The 17,050-nt window shown below is 37.1% G+C and overlaps 1 protein-coding gene across 1 annotated transcript in view; it reads right to left on the reverse strand.

Annotated features, from left to right (window-relative positions):
• Positions 1 to 17,050, reverse strand: part of ELL2 (elongation factor for RNA polymerase II 2) — a 95,044-nt gene that overhangs the window by 23,739 nt on the left and 54,255 nt on the right. The window contains exons 3-4 of the mRNA XM_036767975.1: positions 11,436 to 11,557; positions 6,827 to 6,990 (exon numbers count right to left, since the gene is read on the reverse strand). Of these exons, the coding sequence (XP_036623870.1) occupies positions 6,827 to 6,990; positions 11,436 to 11,557 (286 nt within the window). The remainder of the gene's footprint in view (positions 1 to 6,826; positions 6,991 to 11,435; positions 11,558 to 17,050) is intronic.

The following is a 17,050-nucleotide window of genomic DNA, read 5'->3' on the forward strand; positions in this document are numbered from 1 at the left end:
ACATTTCATACTTAGAAATTCTCCAAAGGCTATCTTTACCCCACCAATTCATTGTCTTAAAGTTAGTTCTACTAGTGGAATGTTTATCTGGAACCCGATAATCCTAAAAAAGGTGAAAAGGCACTCGGAGTGTGAGAAAGCATGATTTTACAATTAATTTTGTTTACTTTTTGGTTTTGATTGTGACACACATATTACTGAGGCAAACAATAACTCAAAGTAAGTTTCAAGAATTTCTCTGTCAGGTTCAGCTAGACTTATTCATTACATAAACTCTAATGAGATAAAATTAGTCCAATTCCTGGGGTCCAGAGAATAAAGTGATTTGTCAGAAGTCACAATGGGACTAGAGCCAGGGTTATAACCAAAACTCCTTACTCCCAGTTCAATATTCTTTCTTTTTTAAAAAATGAACTTAATAATTATCAACAAAGATGAATATTCCTACACAGAACAAAAAAAGAGGACTGCATATGAAAATACCAACTTCTGTAATATACGGTTTGTTTTTCTCTGTGCTATACATAAATCTAAAAAAATCACACAGTAAGATTACTAAAAATTGTTCTAGCCTATACTGAGAATGGGCTAGCTAAAAGACGGTTACGAATCTGTTAAATTAACCTTTTCACTAAAAGCACAAAGTGTAGGGCTAGTACCTACTAATTAGATGTTCTTATCAGTGGTACACCTAGAAATTTTGGAAGCCCAAACCAATATTTCAGAAATGGCCAAATAAGCAGATCTCTATCCCTCAGCAATGGAATGATGGTAAGCAGTTTATAACTCTGCAAAGAGAAAAAGGAGGCTTTTCCCACTATTTTTATGCAGATCACATCTATATTAGAATCTAAATCTCACTAAACTCTGCTTCATTTCTGATTATTCAACAAGTAAGTATCTCTTCCAAATATAGACAGATTGGCTGAAATGGGCATTGTGTACTAAGTATACAATTTATTGACTAAAAGTTTTTTTTTTTTAGGAAAAAAAGTCTCTTACTGTGATTTTTGTGTATCTGGGACTCAGGCAGTTTTGATTCCCCTCCCCCAAACCTTGCTGGGTTACTCAGAGAGTAGCTATGCCTATGCTCCTTAGTTAACTAGCTATTTGGATTATAAAAATGACAGCCCAGCTATACTGGAGCACCGAGGTACAAATAAGACTAATTGGCTTCAAACCTTTCAGAAGGAAAAGTAAATGCTGGAGTCTTCAATGAAAGTTCTAAATGATCTTGTTAGGAGCTTTATAACCAAGGTTAGAGCATAAAGGGTAAGGAGAAGGGAGAGTTGGCACGAAGAGATGACCTGTTTTTTATTATCTTGACCAAGTTAAGCTTGAATGATCTCAAGATACCTCTTCCTACCATAATTACTTTATTTTCACATCTGGACACTATTAATGGCAAAAAACCATTTCTCAAAGTACAAAACAAAGACCCTCAACAGAAAGGTGGTCAAGTCTAAGGACTAAGGCAAGCCTGCACTGAAGGATGTTGTGGAAAAGAATTATGGTTGTAAAAAAACCTCTTTTTTACTTTCCCATCTAATTTTAGAGATCATTGGACTGTTTGGAAATAAACAATAAATTTCTAACAATGACAAGGGCTAACCTTTCCACCCTTAATCTTAGCTAAGCACATCCTACTAAAAGTAAATAGGTACAGCTTCATGGTCCAGAGTAAGATAAATGTTAACAAGCACAAGAAGTGGCAATACTTTTTTCACTGCATTGCAGTTTGCTTCATCCCTTTCTAATGCACATGCTCCTTTTTTCTCAGGGTGGGATGGAGGCCAGGGTCCTGGTTTAGCTTTACCTCTCCTCATGGCACTATCGTCACTGAAGACAAGCAGAGGGGTTTGGTTAGGAGGGTACAGGAGTAATTGTCAGGGTAGTGACACAGTAGAAAGGTCACAGCAGGGGCCTAGTGCTGGCCAGGTAACCTGGGTCCTTCCCCTTAGTCTAATTTTACACTTCTCTTGATATGCTGTCTAATCTGAAATGATGAGCCATCATGTGGAGCCAGTGGGTTATATTCAAGGAACTGCACATCCTTTTACCCACTCTTAAGTTCCTATTCAATTCAGGAAAAACAGTGTGGAAGAAAGAAAATGTTAGTAATTTATATAACAGGTCGAAAAGTAAAGCAGGAAGTATTAAGTACAAGGTGGGGGGCGGGGGGGGATGCTGTGGGGAAAACATTTTTTTTTAACCTCAGAAAAGTCCCTCTAATGAAACCTGTGGGAGAACCTAATTCTCTTTCCAGATCCAACTTCTAATCAATCCCTAGAGCTCTTTATATAACTGGCGACAGTGGATCTAACTGCATTGTGTGACTTGGGACTGCTCATCTGAATCTATATTTCACTATATTAAGACCAATACCTAATACTATGTCTCTAAGAGCTTACAGACCTTCTCTTAATTATGAGATGGAGAGTAAGAGATTCATTCCCCATGCCTCACAACCATCGAATAAGCAAGCTGAAACAGAGACAAAATACCACGTCCCAGAAAGAGAGTAGATATTGCCAACTGGCTTTTAAAAATTGTTTTCCTGGCCTGGGGTGGGGTGAGGGGAATAAAAGACAATGGCTTTGGCAATATAGAACCAATGCTGGACTTTAAAAACAATGACTATAAACTCCAACACTATACAGCTCAATGAGTATATAAGCACTTAGGTAGATAATATGACATTAATTTTTGAAAGGAAACAAATACATATAAACAAACAGAAATACATGCGAGTATATAAACAAACACCACTGACATATTTACTTATCTGGAAAAACTAACAACCAATAACATGCACACTTGGAAAACATTACTATACAAAATATGCTTCTAAGCATTAATCAGATCACATGGATAGGGGAAAAAACAGATTAATTTCCTCTTAAAGGAATAAGAAATTTGAATGACTCGTAAAAGGAGCTATGACCAATATTCTCTTAACAACAAGCATATGTATAACAAAGACGTACTTGTTGTGGGAAACTTGGTTACTAAAAGTAGAAATATTATAGAAGGAACAAGAATAGGGATTCCCTTCTAATATTCATTCTTCTCTGCCATTCAAGCTATGGGTTCCCAGGCTTCTCAGTCTAGGTAGGTCACTCTTGTCTCTGGGGGATGAGGCTCTAAGCAATAGTACAGAAGAACACAATGCACAGGTGTTTCCCCTCCTCCCAGGTGCAACTGTCCTATAAGCCTTGGTTCACTTTTTAAAGTCCTCTATTCGAGACTGAACTCCTGGGTTGCTTTCACCTGAGATCAGAACTTTCTCTAATCCTCTTTGTTTGCTGAGGGACTTTCTGTGAAGAATATCTTTGGTTCTTGAGATATCATTGTATTGACTTTGAACTTGGTTTTCCATGGTGTAACAGTTAAGGGGCATTCTGTTTTATGAAGAACATACAACTGTGTCAAGGATTATTTGCTGTTGACCAAATCTAGGTGGTTAGCTAGCATTTAAGAAGAGAAAAGAATCTGAAATAACCTCGACAAATTGGTGGAAATGGGAAGATGAGAAAAGATAATTAGAGAGAAATGAATGGAAGATATGTGATGCCATTAGGATTGAATATAAATGAGATAGCAATATGGACCTCTTGAAAAAGCATTATAATAAAGAGCAGACCTTTATTAAAGCAGTCTGTCCACTTTTGAACTCAGAGATGAGAAGAATTGGAGAGGATTCAGAAGAGAGCAATGAAAATGATTAGAGGGTTGGCATACAAGCCCTACAAAGAAAGGTTAAAAGGACTTCAGATCATTTAGCTTGGAGAAGAGAAGCTGAGGAAAGCTGTAACAACAGCATTTAAGAACATGAAAGAATATTGTATGGGTGATTGTAAGTAGCTGGTTCAATGAGGATGAGGAAAAAGCTTGAAAAGTTAGTTAATCAGGTCTAAGCATTTATTAAGCACCTCTTATGCACCACACACTGTACTAATAAGTTTGGGGAATACAAAGAAAGACAAAAGACAATCTGGCTCTCAAGGAGCTCATAGTCTAATGGGAAGACAATAGGAAAACAATTATGAATAAACAAGACATAGACAGGATCAATTGAAGATGATCAATAGAGGGAAAGTACTAGCATTGAAGGGCATCAGGAAAAGACTTCTTGAAGGAGGTAAGATTTTAGCTGGGACTTGGAAGAGGAGGGAAGAGTATTTCAAGCATGGAGTAAATTCCATAAAAAAAGTTCAGAGATGGAATGTCTTGTTTGAGGAACAGCAAGGATGCCAGTGTTATTTGATTGCAGAATGTGGAGGAGAGGGGAAGAGAAAGGTGTAAGAAAAATGGGCAGCTAGGAGGCGGCTGGCTTTGAATGCCAAACAGGGCCTTTTATATTTAATGCTAGCTAGAAGTGATAGGGAGCCACTGGTGTTTACTGAAAAGTTGGTGACAGGGTCAGATCCTGAGCTTTAAGAAGATCAATATGACAGCTGGGTGGAGGATGGCCTGAAGTGGGGAGAGGTTTAGGGCAGGGAGACTAACAAGCAGGCCTCACAATAGTCTGGTGTGAAATGATAAGAGCCTGCACCAGGGTGGTGGCAATGTCAGAGGAGAAAGGGGGCTTATCTGAAAGATGTCACGAAGATGTTACAAATTCCTAACTCTAATAGGAGAATGACCTAACTGAGGTCCTAGGGAATGTTACCAAGGGAAATTTTTAATAGCAAGGTAGACAACAACTCTATGTCTGGAATGGTTGGGCGCAGTCATAACTAAAAATAGTACATTGTACAAAGCAGACACACTGTTCGTTCATCTTCATTGAAACAGGGAGACTCAATAACCTTAAATCTCGTGAGTCTTTAAGGTATCTCTTGGAAGGATGGAGCTCCAGTGATGCCAAGCTACAATATCCTCTTTTTTTAAAGGCTGAAGTAACTTGGCTACTTTTTAGTACCATTACACAGTATTGAACTTACACTATGTGGTTTGTAGGAACCTAGGTGTTTCAACCCCTGCGCATGCTAACCACAAAGCGCTGTTAGACAAACAAGAAGTCTTCAGCAGCTGAAGTCTATTTAAAACCTCCAAACCATTTCGATGTGAAGTCAAAGGGTTTAATCAGAAAACCATCTATTCCTTCAGTTTCTCTCCACTCACCCCACCCCCTGCAGTCCCAATTGATTTCTGTTTTATAATAAATGAAAACATTTTTCAAAGCATTTTCAACTGACTCTGCCAGACAAAGAAATTCTTAATTTGATTTCTATTCTACTTCTACCTTCCCTGTCCTCCCTCCCTGCTCCCATTCCTGTCCCAGAGACCCAACACTTCTTCCATCTCCTTAAAAAATTCAAATACATTTCACTTGAACTTCAATGATAAAACTTTTAGGACATGTTGAATAAAGAAGTGAACTACAATGTCTGTCTCTAATACTTTTAGATAATCTTGCTCCATCAAATTAAAAGAGGATGAGAGATAACCTAAAATGATATAAACCCTATATTGTGAATCTTAAAAATAATAGAGCAAGATTAGACAACTGGTACATAAATTTAATTAAGTCAATTTTGAGGAGAAAGGAGTAAGAAAGGTGATAAAAGATTGTTATTTTACTCATTAGAAGAGGAAAAAAATGCTCTTTGGTGGCTACCTACTGAAGAGAGAACTTGGTCCTATGTGTACAGACACCTGGGGAAGTTATGAATTGTTGTTAAACCAAACTAAGTGTATCTAAGCTAAGCATTAGTTCCCAGGAGCATTGGCCTTGTTCCAAAAAAGTGCCTATTAATGACAGAAGTGTAGTTTCTAAACACTGATTGCATTGTAGCTGGCTCACACATAGAAGGAAAAACACAGAAGCAGAATTATACTCAGCCATGGAAAGATAAAGATTAAGGGGCTTGGTCCTCAGAGAGGCTGTCACTGCTAGAATTTAAGTTTTGAAATTAATAATACTTCACTTTTAAAAAAAGTATGCTTGTGCTATTTAAAACTGACAAAGGGTTCATCTAATTCCTGATAGTATTAACAGTCATAAAAATTGATATGCCAAGTTAGATCTGATAAACATCTACTCCTTTCTCCATGTCAAGACAAAATAAGGGACACAGCCAAAAATCACCTTTTTGTCGCTCTTATGGTCCCTTGTTCTGGTGGTTAAACTGGTAAAGTCGAAAGCCTGAATTTTTAGCCATTTTCTCTCATCTGACAGATGGAAAAAGCACCAGAATACTAGATGACAGCCTAAAGTACTGAAGAGTAATTAAATTTCATTCCTTTAGTACCTGTACCCTGAGGCTTTGTAATGGGTACCTCTTGGAGATAAAAATTCCCTTCTAAGTGTCCACTGAAAATGCAAGGAAAAGTCTGCCATGGTGGGTCATTAGACCAAAAAAAAAAATCCATCAACGGGGAACTTTTTATTTTAAAAATAACTATCAAACTGTAAAACAAGAACCATCCAACATCTTTCATTATTAAAATTATATTTTTCTGGTGGCAAGGAAGAGCACAATAATTCCAACCTCCTGTGTCACTTTCTCAGATCTCAGGAGATATTTTGTAAAGCAATAAAGACTAGCTCCATTAGGAACAGTCTGGGAAATAAACTGAAGAAAAAAATCACTTTTGACAATTAAGTAAAAAAAATTTTTTTAAACGATATGGTATTCTTATAGAATAATTTTCACAAGATAACAAACTGTTTCATATTTGCACACCCATTTTTCCTGACAACTAACTTCTTTGATTTAATAAGTTAATAATGGAAGTGGAATTTATATGTGGCAACCTAAGCTACTTCAATTGTTCTTTATGAGAGGGGTAAAAAAAAAAAAAGGAAGCATATACACACCTACAAATGGTCCACCAGGTTTTATAACCTTTGTACTTCGGTTACGGGATTCCTCTTCTGCCTGGGTCATTCGTTCTCTTGTCATTTGATAGGAGTCATTTGTTGCACATACTGTAATTTTATCTTGTATAAATCCCAGGCAATTGAGCTGTGAGGCACCAGAACTGCAGAATAACAAAGCAGCTTTGTAAGAGATGACTATTTTAAATTTATTTTTTGGTTGGTAGAGGCAAGCTAGAGTTTTAAAATTATTCTATTCTTGTGTCTTTCTCTAATTTCCAACATTTTCTTCTTTTGTACTCCGAACAGAACGGGTAGAACCACATAGGGTTACGCTAGGTTTATGGCAACATATGAGTGCCACATGTTCTTACGAATCTTCTACCCCTGATTCTTACTAGACCTGAAATGAAGTCTGTGGTTAAAAATGACTTTTAAGAAACTCTCTCTTTACAGGACAAATCTTTAGCACTGAGTTGAGCAATGAGATGTGTCTTAAATTTTAATTTGCAAATAGTGTTCTAATTGGTAGCAAAATTCTAACAAGCACTAAATAAAGCCTGCTTTATTACTCCAGGATCCTCAAGCATATTAGAAGTTACATTTGCCTTTCCATTTAAAACTTACTTGTAGAGAATGAATAAGTGGCACTAATTTAACATTTTTAAGAAAAAGCAACTTTATTCCAAAAATTTTAAACTTAGCAGCAGGTTCTTTAATTTTCTTTAAGAAACTTTTGCTGTCATTGGATGCAACTTTCTTATTAAATTCAAGGGAAAATAAAACTATGGGTTGATTTTTTTTTAAAAATCAAGTTTTATAGACTTAGAAATTGACTTTCAAAGTTGTTTTAAGAATTGCCTCACAAGTGCTAAAATTTGTAAAATGTGTTAGTATCATTTATTAGGTGACATACAGGGCTAGAAACAAGGCAAATGAGATTTATATTTAATTAGTGCAATCTGCGTTCAACTCTAACATAAAATGGAGTGACAACTGGAGAGAGATATTTCAGGTGGACATTTTTCTCTAAAGCATTATTTCTATGGGTCAAATTTTGTTTTGACAGTTTGGTTGTGTAGTGGATAGAATGATGAGCCTGGAGTCAGGAAGTCCTGAGTTCAAATGTGTCCTCAGACACTAACTAGCTGTGTGACTCTTGGTAGTTCTAATAAGAATAAGGGCAGAGGATTTTTAAGAATATATGGTGCTCAGGAGAAAACTGCACACAGCAATACTGTATGATGAAGAATTGTGAATGACTTAGCTATTCTAAACAATACAATGATCCAATTACAAAGGACTCATGATGAAAAATGTTATTGGTCTGCAGAGAAAGTACTGAATACAGACCAAAGCATACTATTTTTCACTTTTTTTTTTGGTTTGAATTTTCTTCCACAAAATGACTAACATGGAAATACGTTTTACAAGAATGCACATGTATAGCCTACATCAGATTGCTTACTGCCTCAGGGAGGAAGGGAGAGATAAAAATTTGGAACTCAAGACTTAAAAAAAAATGCTAAAAGTTGTTTTTACATGTGACTGGGGAAAAATGAAATATTATTTATAAAAGAATAAGGTGCTGATATTTTGTGGCAAGTCATTTAACTTCTATTTGCCTCAGTTTCTTCATCTATAAAACGGGGATAATAACAGCACTATACAATCACTACATAAATGTTTGCTGTTATTATTATTATACAACATTGATCATTAACAATCAGTCTCAGCCAATCAATTATTAACTACTTACTACAAGCCAGGCAGTGAGCCAAGTGCTGGGGATACAAAAAAATGCAAAAAAACACTCCCTCAAGGAGCTCACATTCTTCTTTTTTCACATTTTTTTGGGGGGCAGGGCAATTGGGGTTAAGTGACTTGCCCAAGGTCATACAGCTAGCACATGTGTCACGTGTCTAAGGCTGGATTTGAACTCAGGTCCTCCTAAGTCCAGGGCTAGTGCTCTACTCACTTCGCCACCTAGCTGCCCCAAGGAGCTCACATTCTAATGTGGAAGACAGGTCCTACAAGGCAGATGTTGTAAATGGAAGGTAATCTCAGAATGAAGGTGTGAAGGAGAAAGTCAGTCAGAGGAGGCAGGCTTTGAGCTGAGTCTAGAAAAAAAAAGCCAGAGAAGCCTAGAGGCTGAAGTGAGGAGAAGAAAATTCCAGGCATCGGATACTATGGGAAACAAAACAAAAAAAACCCCCTATATAAACAAACAAACAAATCCCAGAGAACAGACTAGTTATTTCAAGCAAAATTCAATACCAAGGACTTTAGCTAGTCCCTTCGAATTTCTGGTAAAAGGATGTGACTAGTCTTTTCATACTGCTCAATTTAGTTAGTTGATATATTAAGCCAAAAGCCAATAGTTCATAATTACTGGGATCAATGGTAAGAATATTAGAGCTTAATACTTACAGGAGATTTCAGTAAATGGTCAAAGAAAGATAAAAAACACTTTTAAATATAAGAAACAGAAGGGTCTTGAAGTTCCTTTTCCAGTACTGATATGTTATATGGAATGGCCAAAGTATACCTACTGGCTAATTTCTATTAATGATTAGCCTAATAATGTCACATACTTACATAATAAAATGTTAACTTCAAAGGGAGAAAATGTCAACCAGAAAATTAAGGTGGCATATGTGGATGAAAGACAGAAGCCAGATTTCGTATAAATGAAAGATCACAACAAATAAATGATAAACAATTATTGCTCTAAAAATAATAATAATTTTTTTTCTTAATCATTGATTGCTTAGAGACAGACTTCCCTAATGTCTTCCTGGCAATATCACTCTAGGTCTTTCAAAGAACATAATTACAATCCAGAATGGCATTTTTCTTTGCACTTGCTTTAAACACAAAATCAGACTCTAAATAGTTTCTTTTGGCTCAAGGCCATGGAATGACCACCCTATAAAGGGGAACTTGAAAAGGAAGAAGAGTCAGTCAGAGAAGTTAATAAAGGAATCCAATCAACTAGTATTTGACTGAGGTCAGGTTATGAGAGACAAAGTAAATATAGGGCACAGTCTCTCTCCTTTAAGTTTACAATTTTGTTCATGAGATAAGTTTTATAGACATAAAAAGATCAGAAATCATCATAAAAATCCTAGCATATCATCATATGTAAATCACAGAATAGATAACAATACTGATAAATGTTGTAGAGTTCTCACATATTAGATGTTTAGGTTGATTAGGTAAGATGGGCCAAATTATAGGGGTCTGATGAAAGACAGAGACATAATTTCTGTTAATTTAACATTAACCATCTTAGTAAGTATGAGTATATGCCCTAACTACAGTGAGGAACACCAACAGTAATAACAACAGTGATGGTAATGATACAGCTAACACTGTTACATAGCACCCCAGGGTTTCAAAAGTGGAAACTGATAGGACAATTAATTGCATAATATCACTTATTTATAAGATGGTGTTAAGCCCTTTAATGAAACAAACAAACAAAAAAACCCAAAAACACTTTTCTAAAAGAAGTCAGTTAAATTAACTGACAGAATGTATGGGTCTGGTATTTTGGACTGGGAGCCAGGAAATGTGGATTCTGGATCACTGATATTTTCTACTATTTAATTGCGTGACTGTGGACAAGTCAATCAAAGTCTATAGGTTTCGGTTTCCTCTTCTGGAAAAATGAGGATATCATTCTGGATTACTATTAAAAAGTACCTTTGGTTCTGATATAAGACCCACTATTCGGGGAGTGCCACTCAGCAAGGCCTGCCCCCACCTTCTCCCATTGGTGAGTCCTTCTGGAACCTTCATTTCGTGGAAGGGCCAGCCTTCATTCTCCTCCTGGCCCTGCTCCTTACTTCCTCTGGTCTTCACAACTATGTCCCTGCCCTGGGTGGTCCCTTTATCTCCACCATCCCTTCCTCTCTTTTCCACCTTCCTTTTGTGTATTATCTTCCCCTATAAGAATGTAAGTTCTTTGGGTGCAGGTGTTGTCTTTCTTTTTCTCTTGTATCTGTATCCCTAGAGCTTAGCACGTGTAAGTGTTTAATAAATGCCTGCTTTTTATCTTCCTTCCTTCTCACAGTTTAAAGTAAAATTTCAATTATGTGTATTATTTCTTTACATTGATTTTCAATCCCTAATGCTGTTTTTCTCCTCACAAAAAGTAAAACATTCAGAATGTTTACTAAATACCTTATGAGTATCAGGGCTGTGACTGGACAGCTGGGCAAATGTCAGAGGCCATGTACTGAGGAGTGGCCGAGCCAAGCATGCTTTAGGAAGCACTAAAGTTACCTTAATGATAAGGAAAAGGTACAAATTCTCCAGAGGGCTCTTTGTCAACTGGAAATATAATGTTAAGAAATATTAAATAAGTAGCCAATTTGTTTGCCTTAAAAGAAGGTATTCTATATATGCACATGTGTATATGTATATATAACAACATATTAATTATATATGTATACACACACACACACACACATATATATATAATGTTAACTTTTTAAAGTCTGATTTAGAATTAAAGTATCCTAACCACCATTCTACAGTTCAACAAAAGTCTCAGACATAAATACAAATATTTTTCTCTTATCATGATTTAAAATTTACTTACCTTGAGACAGTTTGCTGGATGCAGTCAAAGCTTCCCTGAGGGTTATCTTTGCCAACGTTTGACAAGTAGAAGTTAAAGTTATGCACTTCATTTGGAGGATCATTTTTGGGAATTTTGACAAGCTAAAAGAAGGCGGAGAGAAATGGCTCAAATTATAAATACAGCACAGGACTTCATAACAAAATTTGCTAAGTAACATACTAAGTTGAAGCTGTGTTCAAATCACAAAACTGCTAAGGTTCAAGGTGTTTGTCATTTGAAAATAAATCCTTTGGCATTCTCCAAAGATTCTTACTTGCATCCTTTTCTGTAAGTATAATTATTTTCACAAGGTTGGTGGATCAACTGCGTATTAGCCAAAAGGAGGAAATAACTAGTATAGTAACTATCTTTACCATCCTCTTCTGGTTCTCCTCTGGTTTGTCTGCTGTTCCTCAGTCTCTTTTGGATCATCAACTGTGTCCCAACCACAGGTCCCAATCAAGAAATCAACAAACATTTATTAAGCCCTCAGTATGCTTCAGGAACTCTCCTGGCCTTTCTTCTCTTTCTATACACTTTCTTAGTGAACTCATCAATTCTTATTTAGATGACCTCCAGATCTATATATCCAATACACCTTCCTAAATACCAACCCCATTTTGCCAACAGTTTTGCTAGTTGTCTTGTAGGCATCTCAAAATCCACAGAACTCATTATCTTTCCCCTCAAATATGCTCTTCACCCTGGCTTTCCATGTCTGTTAATGGCACCGTCACCCATAGTGTCATGAAGGTTGGTAGCTTCCAAGTCAACTTCACACCCCTTTAGTCTCTTTTACCACACATATTCAATCAGTTTGCAAATTTTTTGAGATACAACCTCTATAAAATAAAATCTCTTGCTGAACCTTTTCCCTCCACTCACAGAACTACCACTATAGTTCAGGGTCCCTGTCACCTCTCACCCAGACCTATCTATTCTATTTCCAATCTTTCCCCTTTCCTAAAACCATCCTCCACGTGGCTATTTCCTCAAGTACAAGTTTGATCATGTCACTCCCTTGCTTGAGAAGCCTCATTGATTCTCTATAGCCTCCAGGATCAAACACAAACTCTCCTTTGGCATTTAAAGTCCTTAACAATCTGACTCCAACTTATTTCTCCAGACTTCATTTCACATGACTTCTCTTCAAACATCCTAGGTTCCAGCAAAACTGGCTTTCCATACTGACATTTTACCTCTGCCTCTTAGAATGTCAGACTTCTTATAAAGCTCAGCTCAAGTGCCAATTCCTTAGAACTTCCCTGATTCCCTCCCAGAAGACAATGGTGCCTCTACCAAATCACTTTGTATGTATTTTGTAATTCCTTAGCTGTGTACCAGTGGCTTCCCTCCTGCCTCCCCCCCAGTAACCTCTAAGTTCTTTGAAGGTACAGGCTGTTTCATTTTGTCTTGTATTCTGGGCGTTAACTTTATAATATGGGCTTAATGCTTGTTGCATGCTTATTTAAAAAAGGAAATCAAGTTAATTTGGCATGACTGCCTCCCAATTAAACCATGTTAATTTTTTTAAAAAAATGCATTTTTACAGATAACTATGTTTCCTCCATTTCCCCCAAATCCCCTTTCCCCATTCCCAGAGTGTAATCTTAGAATAAAAAAGTCTGATGTCATAATAATAACAGCAGCTAGCACTTATATAGCTATAATGTTTGTACAGCACTTTACACATATAAATGAACTCAGTTCAATCCTCATAATAACCCTGGGTAGGAGGTGATCAACATCCACCCAAGGTCCCCCACTTCTACAAAGAAGTAGGGGATGGTGTGTTGCAACAAAGACTGAATGATTTAATTTCTAAGTAATTTAATTCTTATTCAAGCAGTGAATCAGGAAGCAAGCATAGATCCCTACATCACCCAGGTATTATGCTGGGCAATGAGGATACAGAAACAAATGTCAAACAGTTCTTGACTTCTAGGAGCTTACATTCTATTGGAGGAACACAATACATACATATATAAGTCAATGCAAAACACAATATAAAGTAAATATAAAAGAATTTGCAAGGCATTAACAGCTGGGGGGAGGGAAGGTCAGGAAAGGTTTCATGGAGGAGGTGACACCTGAGCTTAAATGTGAAGGAAACTAGGAATTCTCAGAGGCAGGAGAATGTATTCCAGGCATAAGGAACAGCCAGTGCAATCACCACCTGGAGGTGGGAGATGGGATGCTGTGTACAAGAAAGAGCAGGCCAGTCTAGATCACAGATTGTGGAGAGTAGGATTTAATAAGCCAAGAAAGGTAGGTTGGAGCCATTTTCTGCAAGGCTTTATATGACAAAGAGGTAACAGGTCACCATTCAATTATTCCTATTCAGAGGACTCCTGTAGCTATATTTCCAGCCCTAATCTCTTCTCAAATCCTATCCTGCATCATCAATTGCCTTCTAAACATCTTCACCTGAATGGTCCTCAACATCACAAACTCAATTATTATCTGTTATCTACTTCCACCCCCTGACAAATCACCCCCTCTCCAAACTTTCCTATATCTACTGGGGGCCCCATTATCCTTCCAGTTACCCAGGTTTTCCTAATCCCAACCTTGATTCTTCCATGTTCCTTACATTCCACATCCAGTCAGTTGCTGAGTCTTAGTCAATTCTATCCCCACCCTATGCTAGTGCTTTCTAACTCATCAAATTATCTTGTATTTACTTAGGATCACAGAATTATATGCTCCCAGATTTCAAGCTGAAAGAGACCCTAGAGGTCATTTATCCAGTCCTCTCATTTTACAAATGAAGAAACTGAAGCTTGAGAAGGTTAAGCAATGTGCCAAAGGTCTCACAGGTACTAAGAGTCAGAGCTAAGATTTGACCTAATGTTCTTTAACCCTAAACACAGAATTCTTTTTGTGATATGACACAGCTGTTTTTTGACACACATTGTATCCCAGCAGCATCTCAGTTCCTTGAGGGAAGTGTGTTATCTTTCCACCCCAAGCTAACGCTTAGCACAGTGCTTGGGATATATGAGGCATGTACAGAATTACAGGATCTCAGCATTGGAAGGGACCTCAGGGGCCATAGCATCTAACCTACTTTGAACAAAAATTGCTTCAAAACCATCCTGTACCCAATGAGTGGTCATTTAACTTTGGCTTAAGACCTCTGGTGAGGGGGACCCCCTTACCCCCTGAGATAGCACATTTTGTTTTTGGACAGTTCTCAATCTTAGGAAGCTTTTTTCTTGCATTAAACCTGTTTGGCTCTCTGTAATTTCTACTTATTCTTCTCAGTTATGACCTCTGGGGCCAAGCAGAACAAGTTGAATCCCTTTTTCACATGATAGTCCTGCAGATACTTGCAGATTGCTATCACATTCCCTCTAAGTCTATTCTTTGCTGGGAGGCAGTTTTCTAAAGTTTCTTGCTATTAACAATAGCACTTATTAATAATAATCAAGGTATACATTAATAATCAAGGTATACAAAATGCTTTCCTTGCAACAACTCTGTAAAGGCTCCATTTTACACAAAAGGAAACTGACTCTCTGAGGAGTGAAACACTGCCCAAATCTTCTTGCTTAGGCTAAACACGCCCATTTTGTTCAACTGATCTTTATGTCATTAATTTGAGGCCCTTTGCCATTCTAGTTTCCATACTTTAGATGCTCTCCAACACATCCATCTCCTTCCTAAAACATGGTGCCCAGCTGTGGTCTGACTAGAGTACAATATGGTGGGATTATCATCTTCTCTCGTCTTGTACACTAAGCCTCTCTCAATATAGCCTAAATTTATATTAGTGGTTTTGGCTGACATATTATGTTGTTGACTCATATTTAATTTGAAGTCCAATAAAACCTCCAGGTCTCTTTCAGACAAACCGAAAACAAAATGGATGTGGGCAAATAAAAAAGGAAGACAAGGAAAAATGGATGTTAAACGAATAAAATTTTGTAATGAAGGTAACAGTTCAGACAACGGCTTTTTATCTACAGCTGCTTCACAATTTAGCCAGAGTTGCTAAGATTTAGATATTTTATTATGAAACCATCACGAATTTATTTAAACTCAACCTCATATTTCTGAGTAACAGAGTAACAGGGTAGTCTAGCCCTTTATAGATGAGGAAACTGAGGTTTGAAAGGTGAAATGATTCATCCAAAGTTATATACACAGTGAGTACTACCTCTTGGGATAACAAGTTCTATAATTTTATTGCTACCAGTATAAACTAGCACTTTAAAACATTTCTTCTAAATTTACTCTTTTCAAGTTTCCAGGATGTCACCTAGTTTTAGGATTCTGAGACTTTGTGAACAACCATTAACTTATCTGTCTCCTTCATGATTTTATAAGCACAGGAAGGACAATGCGCAGAGAGAAGGTCGAAGTGAGACTGGAGAAAAAAAAAAAACCAACCAAATCTATTCCTGTGTAGTGGTGTAATAATTTCTCTTTGCTTTAGTTTTTTTCTGTGAGTAATATTAATTTGTTGGGAGTCATTATCCTTCAGTCTCCTTTACTCCTAAGGAGAGAAATTTCCTATGCTTATCCTCTCCCCTAGAAAACAGCACCAGAAATTTACATTCTTACAGTCCTCAGGGTTAGGACAAGACAGTGGCACAGGATTCCTAAAGTCCAAGTTTGGATAAGGTAGCACGACTTAATGGACTGAGGACTAGAGCAGGGGGTAGTAGTAGTAGGTGGTGGTGGTGGTAGCATTTACATAGCACTTTCAGGTTTAGAAAACACTTTATAGATATCTCATTTAATCTTAATGACACTAAGAAGTAGATGCTATTATCATCCCCATTTCACAGAAAAAGAAACTGTGGCAAACAGTGGTTAGATGACTTACCCAGGGTCACAAGTGTTACTAAGTGTCTGAGGCAGGATTTGAACTCTAGACTGCTTCATTCCAGGTGTACCACATTTCCACTCTATCCATAGGTGCTCTATACACTGCACCACCCAGCTGTCTCTAACTCTAGTTATGTGGCCCTGGGCAAGTCACTTAACCTATGAGACTTACTTCACTCATCTGAAAAAACTGGATTAATGATACCACACAAATCTACTTAATCAGGGTTAAAGCATAAATGAGGTACTGAATGTAAAGCACTGTGCAAATTTACATTTAGTGTATAACACTAAATACATAAGTTGTTACAATGATGATAATTTCAATGGAAAACTTATGACTTAAAGATAGCATCCTTCCTACACATGTCTGGAGGCTGGTTCTCTCAACACACAGGTATGACCATGTCAAAACACTTTCAACAGCTCCTCAGTAAATAAAACACACCTCCCCACTTAACTTGGCTGCAAGGCTGTCCGTAACCTCACCCCAACCCCTAATAAGTCTTTCCAGTTTTATCTCACATCAACTCTCACGGATTCTACACCAGTCTTTCTCAAAGTGATTTGCCATGAAATCTTTATGTTATTACAAAAAAAAGAATTTATAATTTTGTTTAATAGACCTTTTACTTTTCCAGTGAATGTAATATAAGTACAGCATTTGAAAAATAAACAAACCTTGCCTATTACACACACCCAATCATCTCAACTTGGAAAAAGTTCAACAAAATGGCTACTATTATTGAAGACAAACT

Source organism: Trichosurus vulpecula, chromosome 1 (genome assembly GCF_011100635.1).
Source record: "Trichosurus vulpecula isolate mTriVul1 chromosome 1, mTriVul1.pri, whole genome shotgun sequence".
NCBI lineage: Eukaryota > Metazoa > Chordata > Mammalia > Diprotodontia > Phalangeridae > Trichosurus > Trichosurus vulpecula.